At 42.0% G+C, this 18,365-nt stretch overlaps 2 protein-coding genes across 4 annotated transcripts; both read right to left on the reverse strand.

Moving 5' to 3' along the window:
* Positions 1 to 1,409: 1,409 nt before the first annotated feature.
* LOC113946742 (acyl-coenzyme A thioesterase 1-like) lies at positions 1,410 to 9,345 on the reverse strand. 3 transcript variants are annotated; one of them, XM_027642467.1, is made up of 4 exons: positions 7,831 to 9,345; positions 6,292 to 6,494; positions 4,428 to 5,057; positions 1,410 to 2,769 (listed from the first exon to the last, which is right to left on the reverse strand). In XM_027642467.1, exons 1-3 carry the CDS (start codon positions 8,282 to 8,284, stop codon positions 4,455 to 4,457), a joined length of 1,260 nt encoding a protein of 419 aa, XP_027498268.1. In that variant the 5' UTR covers positions 8,285 to 9,345; the 3' UTR covers positions 1,410 to 2,769; positions 4,428 to 4,454. The 3 variants fall into 3 exon arrangements, with proteins under 3 accessions (XP_027498268.1, XP_027498269.1, XP_027498267.1); XM_027642468.1 differs by lacking the exon at positions 1,410 to 2,769 and adding an exon at positions 2,782 to 2,939; XM_027642466.1 differs by lacking the exon at positions 1,410 to 2,769 and having other exon boundaries at positions 3,617 to 5,057.
* A 120-nt stretch (positions 9,346 to 9,465) lies between these two features.
* Positions 9,466 to 18,258, reverse strand: JMJD7 (jumonji domain containing 7). Its single transcript, XM_027642470.1, has 8 exons — positions 18,185 to 18,258; positions 17,459 to 17,612; positions 16,326 to 16,579; positions 15,798 to 15,854; positions 15,290 to 15,385; positions 12,911 to 12,987; positions 11,707 to 11,866; positions 9,466 to 10,072 (listed from the first exon to the last, which is right to left on the reverse strand). The coding sequence occupies exons 1-8, from the start codon at positions 18,249 to 18,251 to the stop codon at positions 9,984 to 9,986; spliced, it is 954 nt and encodes a 317-aa protein (XP_027498271.1). The 5' UTR covers positions 18,252 to 18,258; the 3' UTR covers positions 9,466 to 9,983.
* Positions 18,259 to 18,365: the final 107 nt, after the last annotated feature.

An 18,365-nucleotide genomic window follows, 5' to 3' on the forward strand; every position in this document is an offset into this window, starting at 1 on the left:
CATCCTAAAGATATCTTTAAGATCCCCAAGTACTCTATGGAATTACTTGCCTGCTAGGTCCAAGGGTAGCCTCTTTACAAAACTCTATTAGTTCCTCTCAGACTGGAATCTGTTTCTACCCCCCAAAAAATATTTCAGTTCCAGTATGTACTTTCTTCTTCTAAGAAAGGAATCTCATGAATGCCTTCCTCAACAGAGCTGACTAGAACTGTGTCATTCACTGCCTGGTTACGTATTGCTGAGGGTGTTCCCCCTCCATCAGCAGATTATGCAAAGTGCCCTGGAATTGGAATGGCCTGGGTCATGGTCAGTGAGACGGGAGCAAAACTGCCAAAGATAGAGAAAAAAAGAGAAAGCAGACATTACACCCTCAGATGAGGGAAGATGGCCACAGCAAGAACAAGACTCCTGGAAGGCTTGAAAGAACATAGTTGCCCCTGTACATTGCTGTCTAAAGAGAGACTAAGTCTCAGCTTTACAGGGAGTGGTATGTAGACTGGCATTGAAGCAGTAACTGCTGGGCTATTTCAGCAACTGCATATGATATTTCCAACAAAAAGTACAGACCCCTGACCTCCTTCTCTCCCACTACAACAGAAATGATGCTGTTAGGTATCAAAGTAGTCTTCCTGCATCAAGACAACATGTATCTCTTATCTGAAATGATCCAGGAATGGGAGAATGGCTGGAGCCAAAGCACTTTGCAGCCAGTGCCTAGTCTAGAAAAATTCATCCATTTTGAGTTAGTGTTTGATGTTTGAGAATGTCAGACTGACACTATCCAGGGACAGACTCTTGCAGATGGCACAGGTTTATTGATTCAAAAGTATCTTTCTGGATTCATAGCATATTAAAATGATAGCAGTGCATTTGAACTTTCTCTTCTAGTTGAAGGCAGAGTTATGCACATACTCTGTTCCTACACAGGACACCTCCCTTGAAACGTCTATCCAGTTGGTCTCCTATCTGACATTCACATTTCACAATCTTTTCTCTACTGCTGAGCACTCCTTCAGGACCAGATCCACTGTAAATGGGGGCAGCACACAATGAGTCACCAAGCATTCACTTCACTGTATACAGAAATGGCTCACAATTTAGAATCAGGTGGACTAGTGATTACAAACATTACTAAAAACTCTGCTAATTTCTCAATTACCTTGGCTTGGCATAAGGTCACACCGATCCTGAAAGGCACAGAATCACTCACCCCTGCTTCTCCTGATAACCCCATGCACATTCCTGCTGCTTCCGTCTTCGATCCAGCTGAACATTTTAATCTTTTGTGTTTTGGGTTTTTTCCACAGGATTACTTCCCAGTTAGATTGGTAACCAGGAAAAAAGGCATGAGTGTCCCTCTGCGCAGCAAGGTATTCTTAAAACAGTTAAGAAAAGTATAAAACCACACCTTTCACTGAAGTGACTTTAATGCAAACATATACTTAGTCTAAACACAAGATGTTGAAAGTTGAGCGGCTGAAGTCACTGAAAAGATATAATCCTACATAAATAGAATGTAACTCATTTAATTAATTTTTCTAAGTGCTATCTAAAGTCAGGGTCCAGATATTTTAAGGTTTAATGCGAATTTTGCATGGACAATTTTTTAAGACTCTTTTAGCATTTCTAGTTTTTGTCCTGGACAATGAAAAGTAGCAGGGATATTTTGCAGTAAATGCTGCAAGGAGTGTTAGTTCATTGGAAATATTAATCTTCCTTCTTGCCAAACGTAAAGTATCACTTTCTCTGTGCTTAACATTACATTTGGCTCAGATTCCATTTTTTAATAATGTATATGGAGTACTAAACAGTACAGAATAGTGATTTTTTTTTTTCTGAAATGGTAGAATTATAAATTTCTTAGCAAAATACTGCTATAAAAAAATTTTTACTATTTGTATTTTGTCATTAAACGTTGGTCTTATCCCTCAGCTTGATAACAAATGATCTGGCAGTGTATTAGAGAACTAAGTTTTGAATTTAAAAAAAACCAAACATCTAAACCTTTAGACTTCCAAACACACACAGGAAACAGAAAAAAGAAATGGAGAAAAGTCATCTCTAAATTACACCACACAATGTATATTCTCATCTTCCACTTCATCTCTTCTGTCCTGTGGCCGTGAAATAACCTTGCTTGCAGAAGCCATCCAGAGACACTGTTTTGCCTGAGTAAGAAGCCACTGGTGTTACAGGAGCACAAATGTCCTTGTTCAGCACAGTCCCTAGTAAAAACCCACTGCAGTCTCAAATACCCACTACTTCTGCAGAGCCAGCTACTTTGCCAAAGACGTTTCACGTCTTCTGTACCTGTGGTTCATTTCTTGCTTACAGGCACTTTGATTACTTTGCTTCTGCAGTTTCCTCCAAGTTATACTCTATGTGTATCAAAATGCTTCAGGGTCAGTTTTTGCTTGTGTTCAATCTCATACCTGATTGGACCTGGTACTTTCAGGTCTCCAGTAAAGAATATCAAGAACTTTTTTCTTCCTGAGCTATACGTAGCCTTACAACATATATGGCAAACTATGAGAAGAGAACCCCACAATTTTTTCAAGAAGCCTTGAGAAGTACAGAGAACACTGCTCCATGCAGTGCCCATATATTTCCAAACTGTCAGGAGTCCCTGGAGCTTTTCACGAAGGGTTACTGAGTAGATTGGCCAGGAGGACGGAGCTGTGTAAAGTAAATCATCTGCACTGCGATACAAAAAGCTGTGTCCAAAGGTCTCACAGTGTGCAAGTAGTCTGTGGGCTGCTTCAGGGACACCTAATTAAAAACAATAAGCTATATAAGCTTCATATAACTTAGATCACATTTGCTCAGATTATTTTAGTTCCATGGGCTCTGAGCAATAAGGCTAAAGATGAGTTCAGAGATGTTCCATTCAAGGACATGCTTTTTTGCACTCCTCTCTTCTTTTTGGGATAGTCTCCTTCCTATGTAAAGAGACCAAAAGCTGTACCAAATCAAAGATGGAAAATTTTAAGAACGCATTTGCAAATCAGCACTCGCCATTGTTGCCTGATTCCAAGTCAGCTAGGGAAATCATCCTGCCCCAAAAGAGCACCACAAGATGTACTGTTCCCTTGTAATAACCTTGTTCATAGCAACTTACATGCAGGGAGATTCTCAGTTTCTGAAGAGACTTGTCACAAGTTTTTCTCATTCTCTTAACAGAAATGTAGTGTGCAGTGCTAAACAAGGAATGGCTATGTAAGAAGCAAGATGAGATCTTTTGGTTCAGGCTAGTTCTTTGATGCTCTATTTTATCTGAAGCACTTTTCAATTATAAGCAGATTACAAGACCAGCTTTTCCTATCCAATTTTTATTAGTTTTATCAGTTGTGCTTGGCAGAGGATCTCTTGCAGCTAAAGGTCTACTATCTTTAATTAAATATTTCACATTGTTCTTGAATAATGTTGTCTGTATTCAGTAGACCTGGAGAAACTATATAAATCACCCTGACTCAACAGGCTGCAATTAGTAGAATTTTTGCTATTAACTTGGAAAAAGAATGTGATCTTAGCCCTCTAGCCCTATTTGTCTAAATCATCTCTTCAGCAGAAGAAACAGTAAATATCAAAGTCTTCAGCAAAATACTTAAGAACAGGCTCAAGAACAGACAGAAGCATTTTATTGAAATTAAGCCATTTCCAGTTATTTTATATTAGTCTGCCTCCAGTTCCTATTTCCTGAAGATAAGTTTCAAATTTGAGTTTCATTTTAAAAGTATTCCCAGTGAAAGTGAATTGGCTGCAATATTTTCCATTACGTGCACAGAGCTGCTCAGCTAAACCAGCTTTTTCAGTCTTTCTTGCCAGCTTCCATGCAAATGACAAATAAAGGGCTTTTAACTGGGTAGCAAAGCTTTCATTTCAGAACAAAAAACCAAAGAGGTCCCATGTGCTATCGTTGTCAATGGAATCACCAGTCAGCTCCCTTCATCCTCTAGTTTCAACACCGTTTTCCTTGAACCTGATGGCTGAACGTGACAACATAACAACTGTATGAAAGCATCTGTGACCTCATTGTTGATTTGCTGGTAGAAAGTATTTTTATTTTTAATGGTAGTTTCCTATAGAAATAATATTCTTAAATAATTCAGTGGAAAACTCCTGTGAGAGTATTTCCTCTTATGAAAGGAGATGGTTGCAGATTGAGGGCAAAAATAGCTCATTACAAATGCAATCTACATGATGGAATGTCAGGTCAGACTACAGCACACAGGCAGACCAGATGGTGTCAATATACAGTGAAGCTGTGGCCAGAAGTCAACCAAAATTCAACCGAATGGAAATTCAACTAAGTGGAAAACTATTAGGAGAATGAAAATAAACAATAATGCAACAGTGGGGTTTAGAGGAAGGCAGTCCAGGAAACTTTTGATGAGTTTCCAAGATTTAGTAAATACTGAAATACCAACCCTGGTCAGCATCTTTGATAACTTCCACTATAGCTTGCTCTTAGGGATGTCTGAGTCCATCAAATGCTGCTGGAAAAAGGCCTGTATCCTGCGCCAGGCATCTTCTTGGGCTTTAGCATGCTCCCTCCACTGCCCTCCCCAACACACAAACATCCCAAGCACTCTGTGGATCGAAGCCTGGCACAGAGGCAAGTATGGTGGTTCCAAGAGGTGCCCTGCTCCAGAATAGGAGTAAAACTCCACTTCCCGTCCACACTGCTGAAGGCGCTGAACAGCATCCTGGCAATAGAGGTCACTTTTCCAGTTTGTGTCATCCAGTCCAGACAAGAACAGGAACTTGGCTAAGGACCTCTCCACTGGAATGCGACAATCCCAAGTTTTTGGGTCCCTGTGATCATCTAAGACATCTGAAAAATCTACTAGGCCAGACTCATCACTGATCTTCATCCTCTCCAGATTATATGGGTGGGGAGGAATAGTGAAGCCATTCCCCTTCAGGGGAATGAAGGAATTAAAACCACTTCCAGATATGCTGACAGCTGCCTTGATGCCAGGTAGAAATGTGGCCATGGAAAGGGCTAGATCAGCTCCTTTAGACAAGCCCAAAACACCAATCCCGGTATCTTTCACCTGAAACAGAGTTACGAAAACATTATCAACTACTTCTTATTTCCTGAGCTGACATAATGTTCTGCTTTCTCACTCATCCCTCTAAGACCACCTATATTTTGCCCCTTCCCTCTCTCTGTTCGGGTTATATCAATCCTTCATCTATCCCTTTGCTGAGGCTCCACAGGAGTGACTATGAATTCCACAACTCCTCAACATCTCTCCTCCTGTAAGATTTTTCCTTCCTGGTGACCTCTACAGACAAAGCCTCTTTGCTCCCTCCACATCCTGGCTAGACACGCGGTCTCGATATGGAATCTTTTACTGTTCCTATCTCCAAACCACTTTTTCATGGGTTTACTTGCATTAAATTTCTTTATTGCCATTTTTTTAATACTCTCCTACAGCTGACCTGTTATTTTCTGTTTTGCCTTAGAAGATGTAAGGTTCATTACACCTGAGGCTCAGTGACCCCAACAGCTGTTTAAATCAACTGATATATAGTGAAGGCCCTTTATATCAAAATCTAGACGTTTCAGAGCTCTATGAGAAAGAAGACAAGCAAGGCTGAATTCCCCTCTCACACTGGCTACAACCCTGGTGTCCATGTGCTAGAAAGGAAATAACTTTGTGAAATTAATACCTCTTTAAGCAGCACCCCATCAAAATTTTAGATGCTATTTAGTATCTCTTGGTCACTTTTGAGTTAAGTATGATGATACATTGCTATTAAGTGTCTTATTCCACACACTTTTTCAAATACAGCCTCAGCTTAAGATGTGTCACACCCTCTAGTGCTACAAGGGATTCTTTTGTTAAAGTTTTCTGTTATTGTCTTTTGAAACTTTAGAAGGACACTTGTGGAACAGAATCAAAAGCCTGTAATATAGTCAATGGATTGTTTTCCCCTCTAAAATCTTGAAAGATGCAAAAGTTGGGAAAAATTAAGATTTACTGCTTAAGCAGTTTTGTACTTCTAGTCCATGAACTGCTTTGATTTAATCTTTCACAAATCTGGTTTCCCAGCATGTTTTGGACTGTTATAAGACGCTGTGCAAAACCAGCTACCCAGCTACTTACAAAATTTGAGTTGAAGCACATGCTTTTCCATCTCTCAAGATCACATTGTCTTTCAGATAATGTTGTTTCCTTCTAACATTTCAGAAACTTTGTTGCATTCAGTGACATACACTATTCCAACTAGAAAACTGCAAAATAGTTTCCAACAGGAAGAGCACCATAACTTGTCTCTTACCTGCTGCTGTTTTCGCAAAAAGTTCACAGCTTCCTCAAAATAGCCCAGTTCAAGAATCTCTGGAGTAGTAGGGATATCTTCAAAGGCCATGTAAGCAAGAGCCAGAGTCACAAAGCCTCTGCTAGCCAGGAGACTTGCTCTGTATTCAACAAGACCTCCTCCAGATCCGTACAAATCAATAAGTCCAGGGAATGGACCAGGTCCTGCAACAAAGGGGTATGTATAGCAAAGTGTACTAGCAAAGAGATAAGTTCCCACAGTTGTCATTTCAGTGGTGCCTTCTCAGCACACATCAGTAGATATCAGAAGAAATCATCCTCTGAAGCTTTTTGTGGTGGCTGTTGCTCTCGGGCTCACACAAAATCACTGTAAGGACGTGAATTTGGATATTTCTTTTCTCTCTTAGAAACTCATTATAGGAAGTCATAGGTTGGACATCCTTCTCCCATCATGAATTTTGCTGACATTGGCCTAGCTGTTTTCAGGCCACTGAGGATCAATGAATAAACAGTATTACTGCATGAGCAGCACTTCTTTAGGAACTGTGCTAGGTTTGCCAGGGAGGGAGTACTTGGGTTATGAAATACACTCACAAATACCAGCAGTAACCTATGCCAATTTAGGCTTCAGTGTGATACAGGTAACTACCCCTGGGCTCCTCAGCTCTCCTCCTGCAGCAATAGGACCTGCAGCAATGTTTCCTGATGCTGCTCTGCTCATTCTTATAGCCAGACTTCCCTTACAAGCTTTGATGTTGCAGCAGCTGTAAGGAACTGTTTATTAATTACAGAGCAAGATAGCCATGTTCAAATTCTGCTCAAGAAACTGAAACACTTCATGGCTCAAAGCAGCTTTGCACAGGATCCAGTCTCAGCACTGTCTCTGTATGAAGTTGTGGAATATGGCACCAGTTTACGTAAGACCTTGATTTTCCCATTTGTCTCCCATCTTCCTAAATATCCTACGCAGATCAGCTGCTCAACCAGGTAGAGATTTCTTGCTTTGGCTTTTCCTTAGCTAAATAGAGAGACAGAGATACAAGTCCAGAGCCTGTAGGAAGATCCAAGGCAGCTGCTAGAGTAGCCTAGACTGGCTGTAGTCTGAGTTCAGTGCTCCCACCATGCCTCATCATTCTTCACTCCACAGCCAGAGCTGTCACGTATCACAGCTCTGCCAAAGCCCAGGGGCCTCTCTGTCCTGTCAGCTACACAGAAGAGCTAAGAAATAAACACAGTTTTTGCCAGAGTTCTCACCATAGGAGAGGTCCTGACCTGCCTCAACTAGAAGAACCAGGGCAGTTACCACCACTGCCCTCCCTGCACCACTACACTCCTGCCTCAGCCATTAACCCGACTGGGCAACTACTGGACCCTACTCCTCCCTGCTCTGCTGTGAGGATCCAAGTATCTGGACCATGCACAGGCTGAGGGAATCATTAGCTGAGGCTTTGCTCTGAGTTGCTGAGTGCATCCAGGGGACACGGGGCACAATATGTGGTGTAAGTCACACCTGGTAAACCAGAATGGAATTAAAACTCACCAGGAGGGAGGAAGAGGGTTGCTTTCAGACGACCTTCTCTGACTGAAATCCTCTTCACCCCCTCTCCTAAAAACCATCGTTCGTTGGTGCATTTTCCCAGCAAGCAGCTTATGTCCCCATGGCCTTCATACACTTCCAAGTCCACACAGAAAGGGGTCAGGACATTCCTCTTTGCTAGCCGCTTATAGGGCGTTTTAGACTGCAGAGACCACAGCAGTCCCATCGGCTCCACTCCCAAATAGCTGCCCCCCAGAGCTGGGGAGCAGCTGAGGTCGAGCTCTCCGCTGCTCTCAGCTCTGTAGTGAGCGTGGGCTTGGAAAAGCTCCCCGCTCTCGTCCACCAGGCTGGCTCGAAGGGTGACCGCCTGCTGCGGCCGGAGACCCACCACACGGATCTGCATAGGGTCATCGAACAGACACCTGGGGGAAGGCAGGACCAACACCTGCACCGCCATCCCAGCGGATCTTTCTTGTGGCGAGACACGGGTCGTGTCAAACTGCGTGAGACAGCACCGTCAGGAGACCGTCGCTTCTCAGGCTTAAAATCTCTGCCCAAAGTTCGGGAAGAACCACCGTGACCACTTCCTTCAGTCGGCGAGCGCGGGCTGCTGGGAGACGTAGTTCAGAGCACGCCTCTCTCCAGACACTCCGGCAGAGAGGTGGCACAGTAACACCGCCCACTTGCACAGACACAAGCTGTCACTTCTTGGCGTGTGGTGTTACTTTTGATTAGAGAAAGAGACTAAACTAAAATCCTCAAAGTAGCAAAAAGATATTCAAATTGCCTTTCCACCCCGACTGCAGGAAATTCCAGATTTGACTGCAGAACTGGCTTCACCTCTCCCAAGGCACAATAAACACAAACAAGCTGGAAAAAGTCTGAAGTAACATGAGATCTTAATTTAGCTGCAAAACAAAGCCCGCTTTTAATTCCTCTTGCGCTTTCAGCAATTTTTGGACAAGCACCTCAAGATAAAATGAAATTTTATGCTATGTTTATTTAAAAAAACAAAAGAAACAGACAAAGTAAAAAAACCCCTGCATTTTTCTTCACAATCAATCTTGTCTAAAGGGTATCTGTATTTTCCCAATTAATACATGGAAAATAAATTTTCCCTATATTGCTAATGTTTCCAAGGAACTGTTTGAAGATTTTACTATAAACACTATCTTTTGGGTTTTTTAATATTATTTATATTACACTTTTGCAATGTTTGTGTATTTAATAGCCTTCTAGTCCTACTCAGTGGGTCTCAGACATGTGAGTAGTCTCAACCCGTTCTGTAGAATACAAATGGGAATTGAGGCTGCAGAAATAGGCTCCTGGTTCACACATCTCGCCTGACCATGTGTTAGGCAGCAATTATTGGCACAGAATAAGGCTGCAGAATCACACATCATGCCACAAGACCATAGATGATGTGCAGATGGACTGTAGATCTGGCAAGGAAACTCTGAAATCACCCCTTGAGATGAAAGAGAATGTAGCTACATTTAAATACAACAGTGGAAAGAAGTAAAAACCAGTAATAAAAACTATTAGCTTAACATGGAAAATAGCCATTGAGTTTTGCATGACCTCCTAGATGTCCTTTAGCCATCATTTCATTTGGGAAAAAAAAATAGTACAGAAATAAACTTTTAAACTGACTTATTTATTCCAGAAGTTGTAGCTTCCCACCATTAAAACACCAGAGCCACTGAACTGAGTGAATTACAATCGTGCAGGACTTTTGCCTTAAGCAGAATGCATGTGTTAGACAGATGCAGCCTGATGCACAGGTGAGGGACATCCTTCCTTGTCCACTTGGGTTGTTATGAAAACAATGTGTAGATCTGAACAGTCAGGGCTTCTGTTTTGGGATTTTCAAAACCTGGACTGCCTCCCTTCAAATTCTATCTTGCTCACCATCACCAAGGCAACACGCAAAGGCCTAAAAGTGCTATTATCAAACCTTCTCCTTACAAGCCAAAAAATCCGGCCAGTTGATCTGGACTCTGAAATTAAGCAAAGTAGCCATGATCTGTTTGGCAGGCATTGTTGATGATAATTCAGTTGTTTTTGTGTGAGTCACGTTCATACTCCAGTCACAAGATGCTGACGATTGTATCACATCAGAAAGAGAGATCACATGCTCGAGTCTCCCATCTCTGCTACAGCGTTTTCACAGCTTTTGTGAGACCATCTAGTAGTTGGTAATAGCTGTACTTAAGGTCATATTCCATGTCATACCAATAATTCACTGAGGAGACAAGAAAAAGGAAAAACATTTCTAAGGGTAGAATGTAATGATTTACAAATATGTTCATAGACTTTTACACAGCTCAGTTAGTACAGGCTTTTCCTCATTACTGACTGAACTTTGGAATGAGCAAATCTTTGACTACAGCCAAAAATAACACGAGCGAACAATGGTGTTCTTTAATAGTGCTACCAGTGCAACTCTTTCTTAACCCAAACCTACTCCTCTTCATACTGTATACTGGAGATTCCTTGAAGCACAAGCTGACAAAATGTTTAGGAACAGAAAACATATAGTTCCGTTTATACAAAAAATATCAAACCACAAAGTTTAATATCTGGATAGGAACCCTTCTTCCCGTATAAATGATGGCAAATTCACCACTACTTCACAATGGCCATCAATTAGACAGTGCTTTAGTTCTGTTTCTTGTGTTAATTTTGGTGTATGTTTCCTAGAAAAATTAAGCCAAGCAGTGTAATATTGTATCAATGCTTCTTGGAGGAGGATATAGCTTCAAACATTCACTGGAGCAGACCCAGAGAATATTGATTTTTCAAGTGTGTACAGACTGTACTGTGGTTAACAGACTAAAGGTCAAATAAACTCAAACTCTTTTGCATTTCTTCTAAATGCAGAAAAAAAGAGTGGCCAGAGGCTTGCAGCTGGAAACAACACTACTTTTTCTAAAAGATCTTCTGATTTTTTAGAGGCCTGAGGCAACAGTGCTGGGGAAAGAGAATCAGAAATACTGCTTTACTGGTAGCTTGTCTTTTTATCACAGAATCACAAGTACTGACAAAAAGGGCTTGCGATATTTGCAGTGTTACACTAATACTAATGTTGTGTTGTTCAAAATACTTTTTTCTTGACAGACAGCATTATTCCAGGTAAAGGACAGCAAAATCCCTTCCTCAAACCTTGCAAAACTTTCATGACACAACAATAATACTTTGCAGTATCCCCACCTCTCCACATGCACCAAAAGAACAATGTTTGCAATTCTGGAACTCTCTTGGGGAAGGAAAAAAAAAGAGAGATATAGAGGTGATGATAAATTCTACAAATAAAGAGACAACAAGACTTTTGATAAGTGCAGGGGAACAATAACAAACACAGGCTTATTAGCAAAACAAGAGACTGGGTCAGAACATTTCAGCTCCCATGAAAACAGAGTATCTTTCATGTTGTGTCTACATCTATGCCTAGAAGTCATTCACTTTCTGGTTTCCTTTTCTTCCTCCAGGGTTTCGGGCTTTCTTGCCATGTGATAATGGCACATGCTACATGCAGTTTCTTCGCAAAACAGACATAGATGACCAGTTCCAGTTAGCAGGCTAGACAGACAAACTGCTTACTCCATGTCTTAAACTGGATCATGATCACTGCATTAGCTATCCTTCTCCAGACCTGACAACTAGAAAAACTTTGTCTTCTGCTACATCCCAAGCACTTGTCAACCAATCTACCAATTATACACAAAACAGGTTGCAAGGAGGCAGCCCCATGGGATCTGTTATTTCAACTTGCAGAGAGGCAGATAACTTGAAAGTTATCTGATGCTTTGTTGTGGGATATCTAGCTGCACACCCACCACAGTTCAAAAATGTATCTGGAAATACTGTGTCCTTTACCTGCTATACAGCCATGTGATTGCTGAACATGATGGAACCAGAGAGAAGGCAGATATAACATCTCACCAGCTTTCACCGTACACTGCAAAGGTTGTGCCTGAGCATACTCTGGATACAGTTCCAGATTGGGGTTCAAGGGGTCCAGAGGGATCCAGGGCACCTGAAGGCAAAAGAATGTGTATATGGTACTGACCCTGGCAAAAAATTCCAGCAAGCTTCCAGAAAATCAACTGATAGTCAAACTTACTAGGTTACAAAACATGTACTTTATCTAGCAAAATATGTACAGCTATACAGTTTCCCACATGCAACTGGGAGCAGGTCAAGGATGCAAAAATTTGCCTCCTTCAGTGATGGATTTCTAAATAGGGAAAAGGCGATAAATGTCATCCATGAGATTGCAGTCTCGTGGTATACTTTCAAAACACCTCCAGTTCCTTAAGTCACTCGTTCCTCCTACATTCAGTACTTAAATACTTTATCTGCACCAGTCTTTTTTTAAATTCCTTTCTTCTTCTTAAGCTCTCTGGTCTAATTTTTATTCCCAGCAACTAAAACACCTCTTGTTGCTGGAAAATCCCTCTTGCCTGCATTAATTTCTTCTATGCCCTACAGAATTATTAACCTCAGCACTCCATCTTAATGTGTTACAGGAATGACATTCCACGAGCACCATTCTGGAAACAGAGAACAAGCCCCAGCTCAAGTTCTGTTGTAGCATTACTCACACGTTGCAGAGGTAAAAGGCAAGAGATTAGATTCTACTGAGGTTTTGTGAAGTGCCTCATTTTAATCAAATAAACAGTGCTACTACTAAGAAAACACAATTTATTCATTGAGACAGATATGTTTTATTGCACTGTGTGATACTACTGTAGAGCAAAACGTAGATGTGAGTAGAGGTCAAAAGAAAGTGAATGTAGAGGAGCCTATTTCAGTCTGAATGCAATCAATTTGTTTATTGTTGATGCATTTAAAACTGGAACTGTAAGTTTGGTGCATGGAAGACAATTTATGCTATCAATGGTTTCAGGTGTGCAGTAAAAATCTTTTTTGGAAGCTGGGTATCCTTTGCAAATAGTAAAATAGAAGCAAAATACCTGGGCATTCTCTTCCCAGTAATAAAGGATTTCTAAATATCAATCAATATACTCAGTTTGAGGGGTCTCTACTATATTGATTATGTTCTTTATAAACTTTTTACCTTATCTGCAGTCTTCTCATCCACAATTTCAAACGAGCCGTCTTCTGATACCTGGTAGGTTGCTGGCTGATAGAGCTCTGGAACCAGAGAAAGAATTAAATGACACAACTCAGAGAAACTAATGGCATGTCACACTTTCACCAAGTAAAAGAAAAATTAGGACAAAACCTTTTTCAACTTACTGTACTCACTATCCTTCCCTTTCTCCACTTCAAATTTTATTCAGTTTCTTAATAATTTTTTAAAGTCAGTCTGAATACTAAGTTGCCTTCCTGTTTGGAATTCCAGTTTTCTTTCTTCACAGGAATTCTCCCCAAGCCCATTTGTATCCCAGTCCTATTTTGTTCCAGCCTTCTTTCCCTTTCAGAAGTCATAAATGCATCCTTGTCTTACACATCGTTCTATACTCAGATGTTTCTTCTTAGGTCAGCCTAGCAAGGAAGCACTCAGAAGGGTTATTAGTGACACGTGGCCAGCATTTCACTTCTAATTTTAATTGATGGGGCTCAACAACTGCTTCAGAAACTGCTGGTTGCTTTTCTTTAAGTATGTGGTTTTCCAAGCCCTCCCTTGAGAGAGTTTCTCTCCATTAATTAACTTGATGCTCAAAAAGACGGAATTGTCTTTTTACTGCATACTATGAAATGTTAGCATTATCTCTCTTCTATGCTTTAATAGTAACTTGTTTTACAAAGTATGATTTGTATCACACACAAGTATTTCATACATTCACATACATATAACACCACCTCTCCCACAAAGAAAGGCTGAGACAGTTGGGGTTGTTCAGTCTGGAGAAGGGAAGGTGCTGGGAAAACCTTACTGCAGCCTTCCAGTACCTAAAGGGCACTTATCTGAAAGACAGAGAAAGGCTTTTACCAAGGCCTGTAGTGCCAGGACAAAGGTCAATGGTTTCATACTGAGACAGTGTAGAATTAGATTGGATATAAGGAAGACATTTTTTACAATGAGGATCATGAGGCACTGGAACAGGTTACCCAGAGAAGTTGTGGATGTCTCATCACTGGAAGTGTTCAAAGTCAGGCTGGATGGAGCTTTGAGCAACCTGGTCTATTGAATGGCAGAGGAATTGACTTAATGATTTCCAAGGTCTGTTTTAACCCAAACCATTATCTGATACTATGATGTCAAGGTTGTAAACAAAATAAAAGCAGTATAAATAAAATACTGTAGCAGCTCACATAACTAGGCAAAATTATATGTGTGTCATGCAGCACCTTGCATTCACTTAACCCAATGATTTGAAAGTCAAGGAATGAGAAAAATAAAACCTTATTTTATGAGGCATAAAGTTAAGCTGTCCATCTTCTAGATGATGCTGCAACAAAGCAAACTACTGCTGTGCACATAGGAAAGCAATTTGAAGAAACAGAAAACAGGCAGTGTAAGGCAATGCTGCCAATAAGAATCTCTTTGTCCAGTTCTCCAGTTTTCAGATATTCAGTTAGTAACTTGAATATTTCATTAAATTACAACTTATTTTTAACCTTTCTGGTTTTTTTTCCTAAAGAAATGAAAGAGCAGGCAGAATCCGAATCTGTAAACTATCAAAGATTACATGCTACCATACTGACAAGATACTTGAATTATTTAAATACTCTAAAGCTGAAGAGACTGCCATGAGTATCACAGAATCAAGTGAGTTGGAAAAGATCTCTGAGATCATCCAGTCCAACCTATGACCAAACCCCACCATGGCAGCTAGACCATGGCACTGAGTGCCACGTCCAGTCTTTCCTTAAACACCTCAGGGACAATGATGCCACCAGCTCCCTGGGCAGCCCACTCCAATGTTCAATCACCCTTTCTGTGAAGAAATTCCTCCTAATATTCAACCTAAACCTCCCCTGGCACACCTTGAGGCTATGGTCTCTCACCCTATCTCTATTTGCCTGGGAGAAGAGGCTGATCCCACTTGGCTACGCCCTCCTTTCAGGTAGTTGAAGAGAGTGATAAGGTCTCCCCTGGGCCTCCTTTTCTCCAGACTAAACAACCCCAGCTCCCTCAGCTGCCCTTCATAGGACTTAATCTTTAGACACCCAACAAACCTACCCTTTCCTGGACTCACTCCAGCATCTTAATGTCCTTCCTGAATTGAGGGGCCCAGAACTGGACAGTATTCAAAGTGCATATCAATGAGCCTATAACTTTACTGGACTGGAAAATCTGACTTCAGAATAACATTTGTATTACAAAATACTTGCAGCATGAAATAGAAGAGATTTCTATTCACAGTGGAAAGCCTAATACTGCATAAACATTAAAATGTTATCTCTACTTCCTTTTTTTCATATCTTTCTATGTTTTAATCTCTCCTCTTTCCAACTTCCAGACATATTGCATAGTAAAATGATGTACCATATGGGATGAAGGGACGGTCACTTGGTGGATGCAGTAGAAAATATTTCTCTCCAGATACCACACAGTACAAGTTCTCATAATGATCTTTATGTACTAGGATTGAGAAAAAAAATGTGGAGAAAGAGAGAAAATCAGCACTATTTCCTTCTCTGCACCAGAAACTATAGTCAACTGAAAATATCAGCTTGTCCTATTATCATCAGGCTGCTTCCTCCTCTTGTAGCCAGTGGGAGAAGAACGTAACAACATCATGTTGTAGCAAAAGCACTGAATGAAATAAATCGTCGGTGCCTTGCCTGACACAATGCTAAGTAGATGGACCCAGAGACACAGTAGCAAGAGGCCACAGAAGAGCAGAAGGAAGAACGCAAAAAAAAAGCATGCTAAAATAGAACTGCCTTGTCAGAAAAACCACACAATCCTCCGGAGCCACTAACTCAAAACAAGCCCTCTTAAACCTATGCTGAAAGCACGCAGAAGACTTACAGCACCAGAAGGTACATACAAGATGTCACAGCTGCTGATTCCCCAAGCCAGAAATTCACAGCATCAGGCTTCTTCCCTATTATGAATACAGAAATGCTGTCAACAACAACAAAGAATATATGTCATGTTCAAAAGTGTTTCAAATAATTTTTTGCCAATTTCTGCCAAATTCTGTCCTGTAACTTCCTTCGTAACTGTGACAGGTTTCATTGCAAATAGCATACTGTGAACAACAGAAACCTCCTTCTACACTGGGAGCACTGAGCCAAAAGATGATTCCAGATCAGAGAAAAGCCACTTGATGTAAAGAAGTGCTATGTGGCACTATCACCACATTTTTTTCAGTTGTGAGGGTCCCAATGCACAACCAAGATATTGACTGCAAAGTAATCCAACCCCAAAACTTGGATTATTTTATTAGGTATTCTACCACTTCTGCTTTCTAAGAGTATGAAACCAAACTGAGCTGTGATTGTTTCACCCAGTGTGATTGTTTCAAAGGTCCATGCAAAACATTTACTGAATACAGGAGAAATAGAGAGTTTACCAAGTGCCTCGGTCATCCATGGTATGTCAGGCTGCACATCATTGACAAGTTCAGGGAACTCCTTGGTGAGGTTTGAACACTGCTTCTGCACATAGAATACGCTGGAAGAGGTCACTTTCTTCTCCACAATGTCCAAAAAGTCCATGAAGGGCATTTGGCGCTCCTCTGGCATGACAAAACGGTTCTGAAACACTGCATCTGCATAACCATTGGGTGTTACTGCCACACTCACTACCTTGGCACCTACTACCTCCCTGCAAAATAAACCAAAGGTTTATAGCCCGCCCTGCAATTGACCCATATATTAGATACTGGTTACTTCAAAAACAACGTTTCATGGACAGCAAAAATAAGAAGGCTGTCTTTCCATGGATGAGTGTCTCTAGATTACATTTTCTACTGTCTGGTAAGGACTCTCACATTCTGCTCCAACTGCTCCCGTCTGAATTCTCTCCTAACAGGTAAGTTCACAAAGGAGCTCTGTTTTCCTCCCTGGAGGTAGAGGGCCCTCTTCAGCTGCTTCTTTTCATGATTCATGACAGAGCTTGATATTCTTCTGACAACTCAATGCAGCCAAATCCAAGCCAAGCCACGTTCCAAAGCAATTGACCAGGGAGAAGGGGTGGACAGAAACACAGATACACATATCATGAAGCTAATAGCCCTCAGTGCCATAGGAAATTTAGCTTTAAAACCTACACATTTAGATCTAACCCACAGATTTTAAGTCTAACCGTAAATTCCCTCATAAAGAAGGACTTTTCTTTAAAAATTCATTCATTGTTAAAATGCTCACTGTTTGGTTTTTTTGACTAAAAGTTTGTTCAATCATGAACCAGTCAGTCTGTCCTTACAGTGCTACAGCCCCACTCCAGCAAGCCGGGTTTCAATAGCCTAAGCCTGTTGGCTGCACACAGCCAAAACACCAACCCACCTGGCTGCCTCAGAACTGGTAGAGCAGTAGGTTTGCAAGGAATAAATTTGCACCTGTTCTTAGAAAGATTGAACACCTTCATACAGAAGCAGGGAGGAATCTGAGCTAATCTTGCAAATAAAAGCAAAGATTAACCAAGGGTTTTTTAGTGAAGTCAGCCAAAATTGACAACCAGTCCTGCTCCAAAGCTTGTTCATACCTGAGGTACGCTGAGGTCCATTTCTTCAGAGCTGGCCAGTGGCTGATGGCATTGCGAATTATACAAGGTTTATTTGGACTCACCCACTCTCGATAAAACTCCAGCGGGGATGGAGGCCTATCAAGATAGGGTACAGATTCCGGCCACCCCAGCTCTGTCCAGGTAAATGACAAACAGTGTTACTCAGCATCCCGGAGAATTGCCTCCTGCCACCACACTGCTTCAAATCCCACACCACAGGCGCCTGACTGAAAGCAAGCGGTGTACCCCCACTGGATCCTGAAATTCTCTGTTAAAACCCGGGAGGGTTGGGGGGTTTCAGAGCCACATGGAAAACTCAGGCCGTCGCCCATGGGGATGAAAGGCATATGTTACAGGAGGTACAACTCCCACGCAGAGGTGATACCACAGGATCGTTTTTGGGAAGCTGGAGTAGTGCTTTGATTTGCTATTTTATACAGAGGAAAACAACCCAAAAAGGCCGTTTTCTTGAGTTTCGGTTGTTAGGCTTTTTTTTGCCCTGCGGCCTTTCTGCTGCATCTTCACCTCGAAAACATGAAGCTGACACCACAGTGGGCGCCCCAGTTCACGCCCCGTTTCGCTCCCCACAGGCGGGCGGGCGGTGCCCCCGGAGCGCGGCGGAGCCAGCCCGGCACCAGCGCCCGTCACAGGCGGGACCACCCGCGGCCTCCCGGCCCGCCCCCGCCCCGCCGGCCCGGCGCTCACCGCGGGCCTCCCGCGGGAAAGCGGCCAGGCAGCCCCGCACGGCCCGCAACCCAGCGCCCTCCGCCATGCCCGGCACGGCCCCGCCCCGGAGGAGGAGGTGCCGCCGGCTCCCTCCCTCCTTCCCGCTCCCATTTCTCCCCGCCCCTTCCCCCGGAAAACGAACCTCGGGGGAGTGGGTCGC

Source organism: Corapipo altera, unplaced genomic scaffold (assembly GCF_003945725.1).
Source record: "Corapipo altera isolate COAL_440 unplaced genomic scaffold, ASM394572v1 23b, whole genome shotgun sequence".
Classification (NCBI taxonomy): Eukaryota; Metazoa; Chordata; class Aves; order Passeriformes; family Pipridae; genus Corapipo; species Corapipo altera.

What these genes read in the sequence shown, in the direction of transcription:
- JMJD7 (XM_027642470.1), bottom strand. Translation starts at nt 18,251, where the DNA reads ATGGCGGAGGGCGCTGGGTTGCGGGCCGTGCGGGGCTGCCTGGCCGCT. An exon ending in TGGACCTCAGCGTACCTCAG is followed by an intron (nt 16,580 to 17,458) that starts GTATGAACAAGC and finishes TTTATTTTGCAG; the next exon opens with GGAGGTAGTAGGTGCCAAGG. An exon ending in ATGAGAAGACTGCAGATAAG is followed by an intron (nt 11,867 to 12,910) that starts GTAAAAAGTTTA and finishes TTTTGCCTTCAG; the next exon opens with GTGCCCTGGATCCCTCTGGA.
- LOC113946742 (XM_027642467.1), bottom strand. Translation starts at nt 8,284, where the DNA reads ATGGCGGTGCAGGTGTTGGTCCTGCCTTCCCCCAGGTGTCTGTTCGAT. An exon ending in AACCCTCTTCCTCCCTCCTG is followed by an intron (nt 6,495 to 7,830) that starts GTGAGTTTTAAT and finishes CCTTTGTTGCAG; the next exon opens with GACCTGGTCCATTCCCTGGA. An exon ending in TTTTGCGAAAACAGCAGCAG is followed by an intron (nt 5,058 to 6,291) that starts GTAAGAGACAAG and finishes ACTCTGTTTCAG; the next exon opens with GTGAAAGATACCGGGATTGG.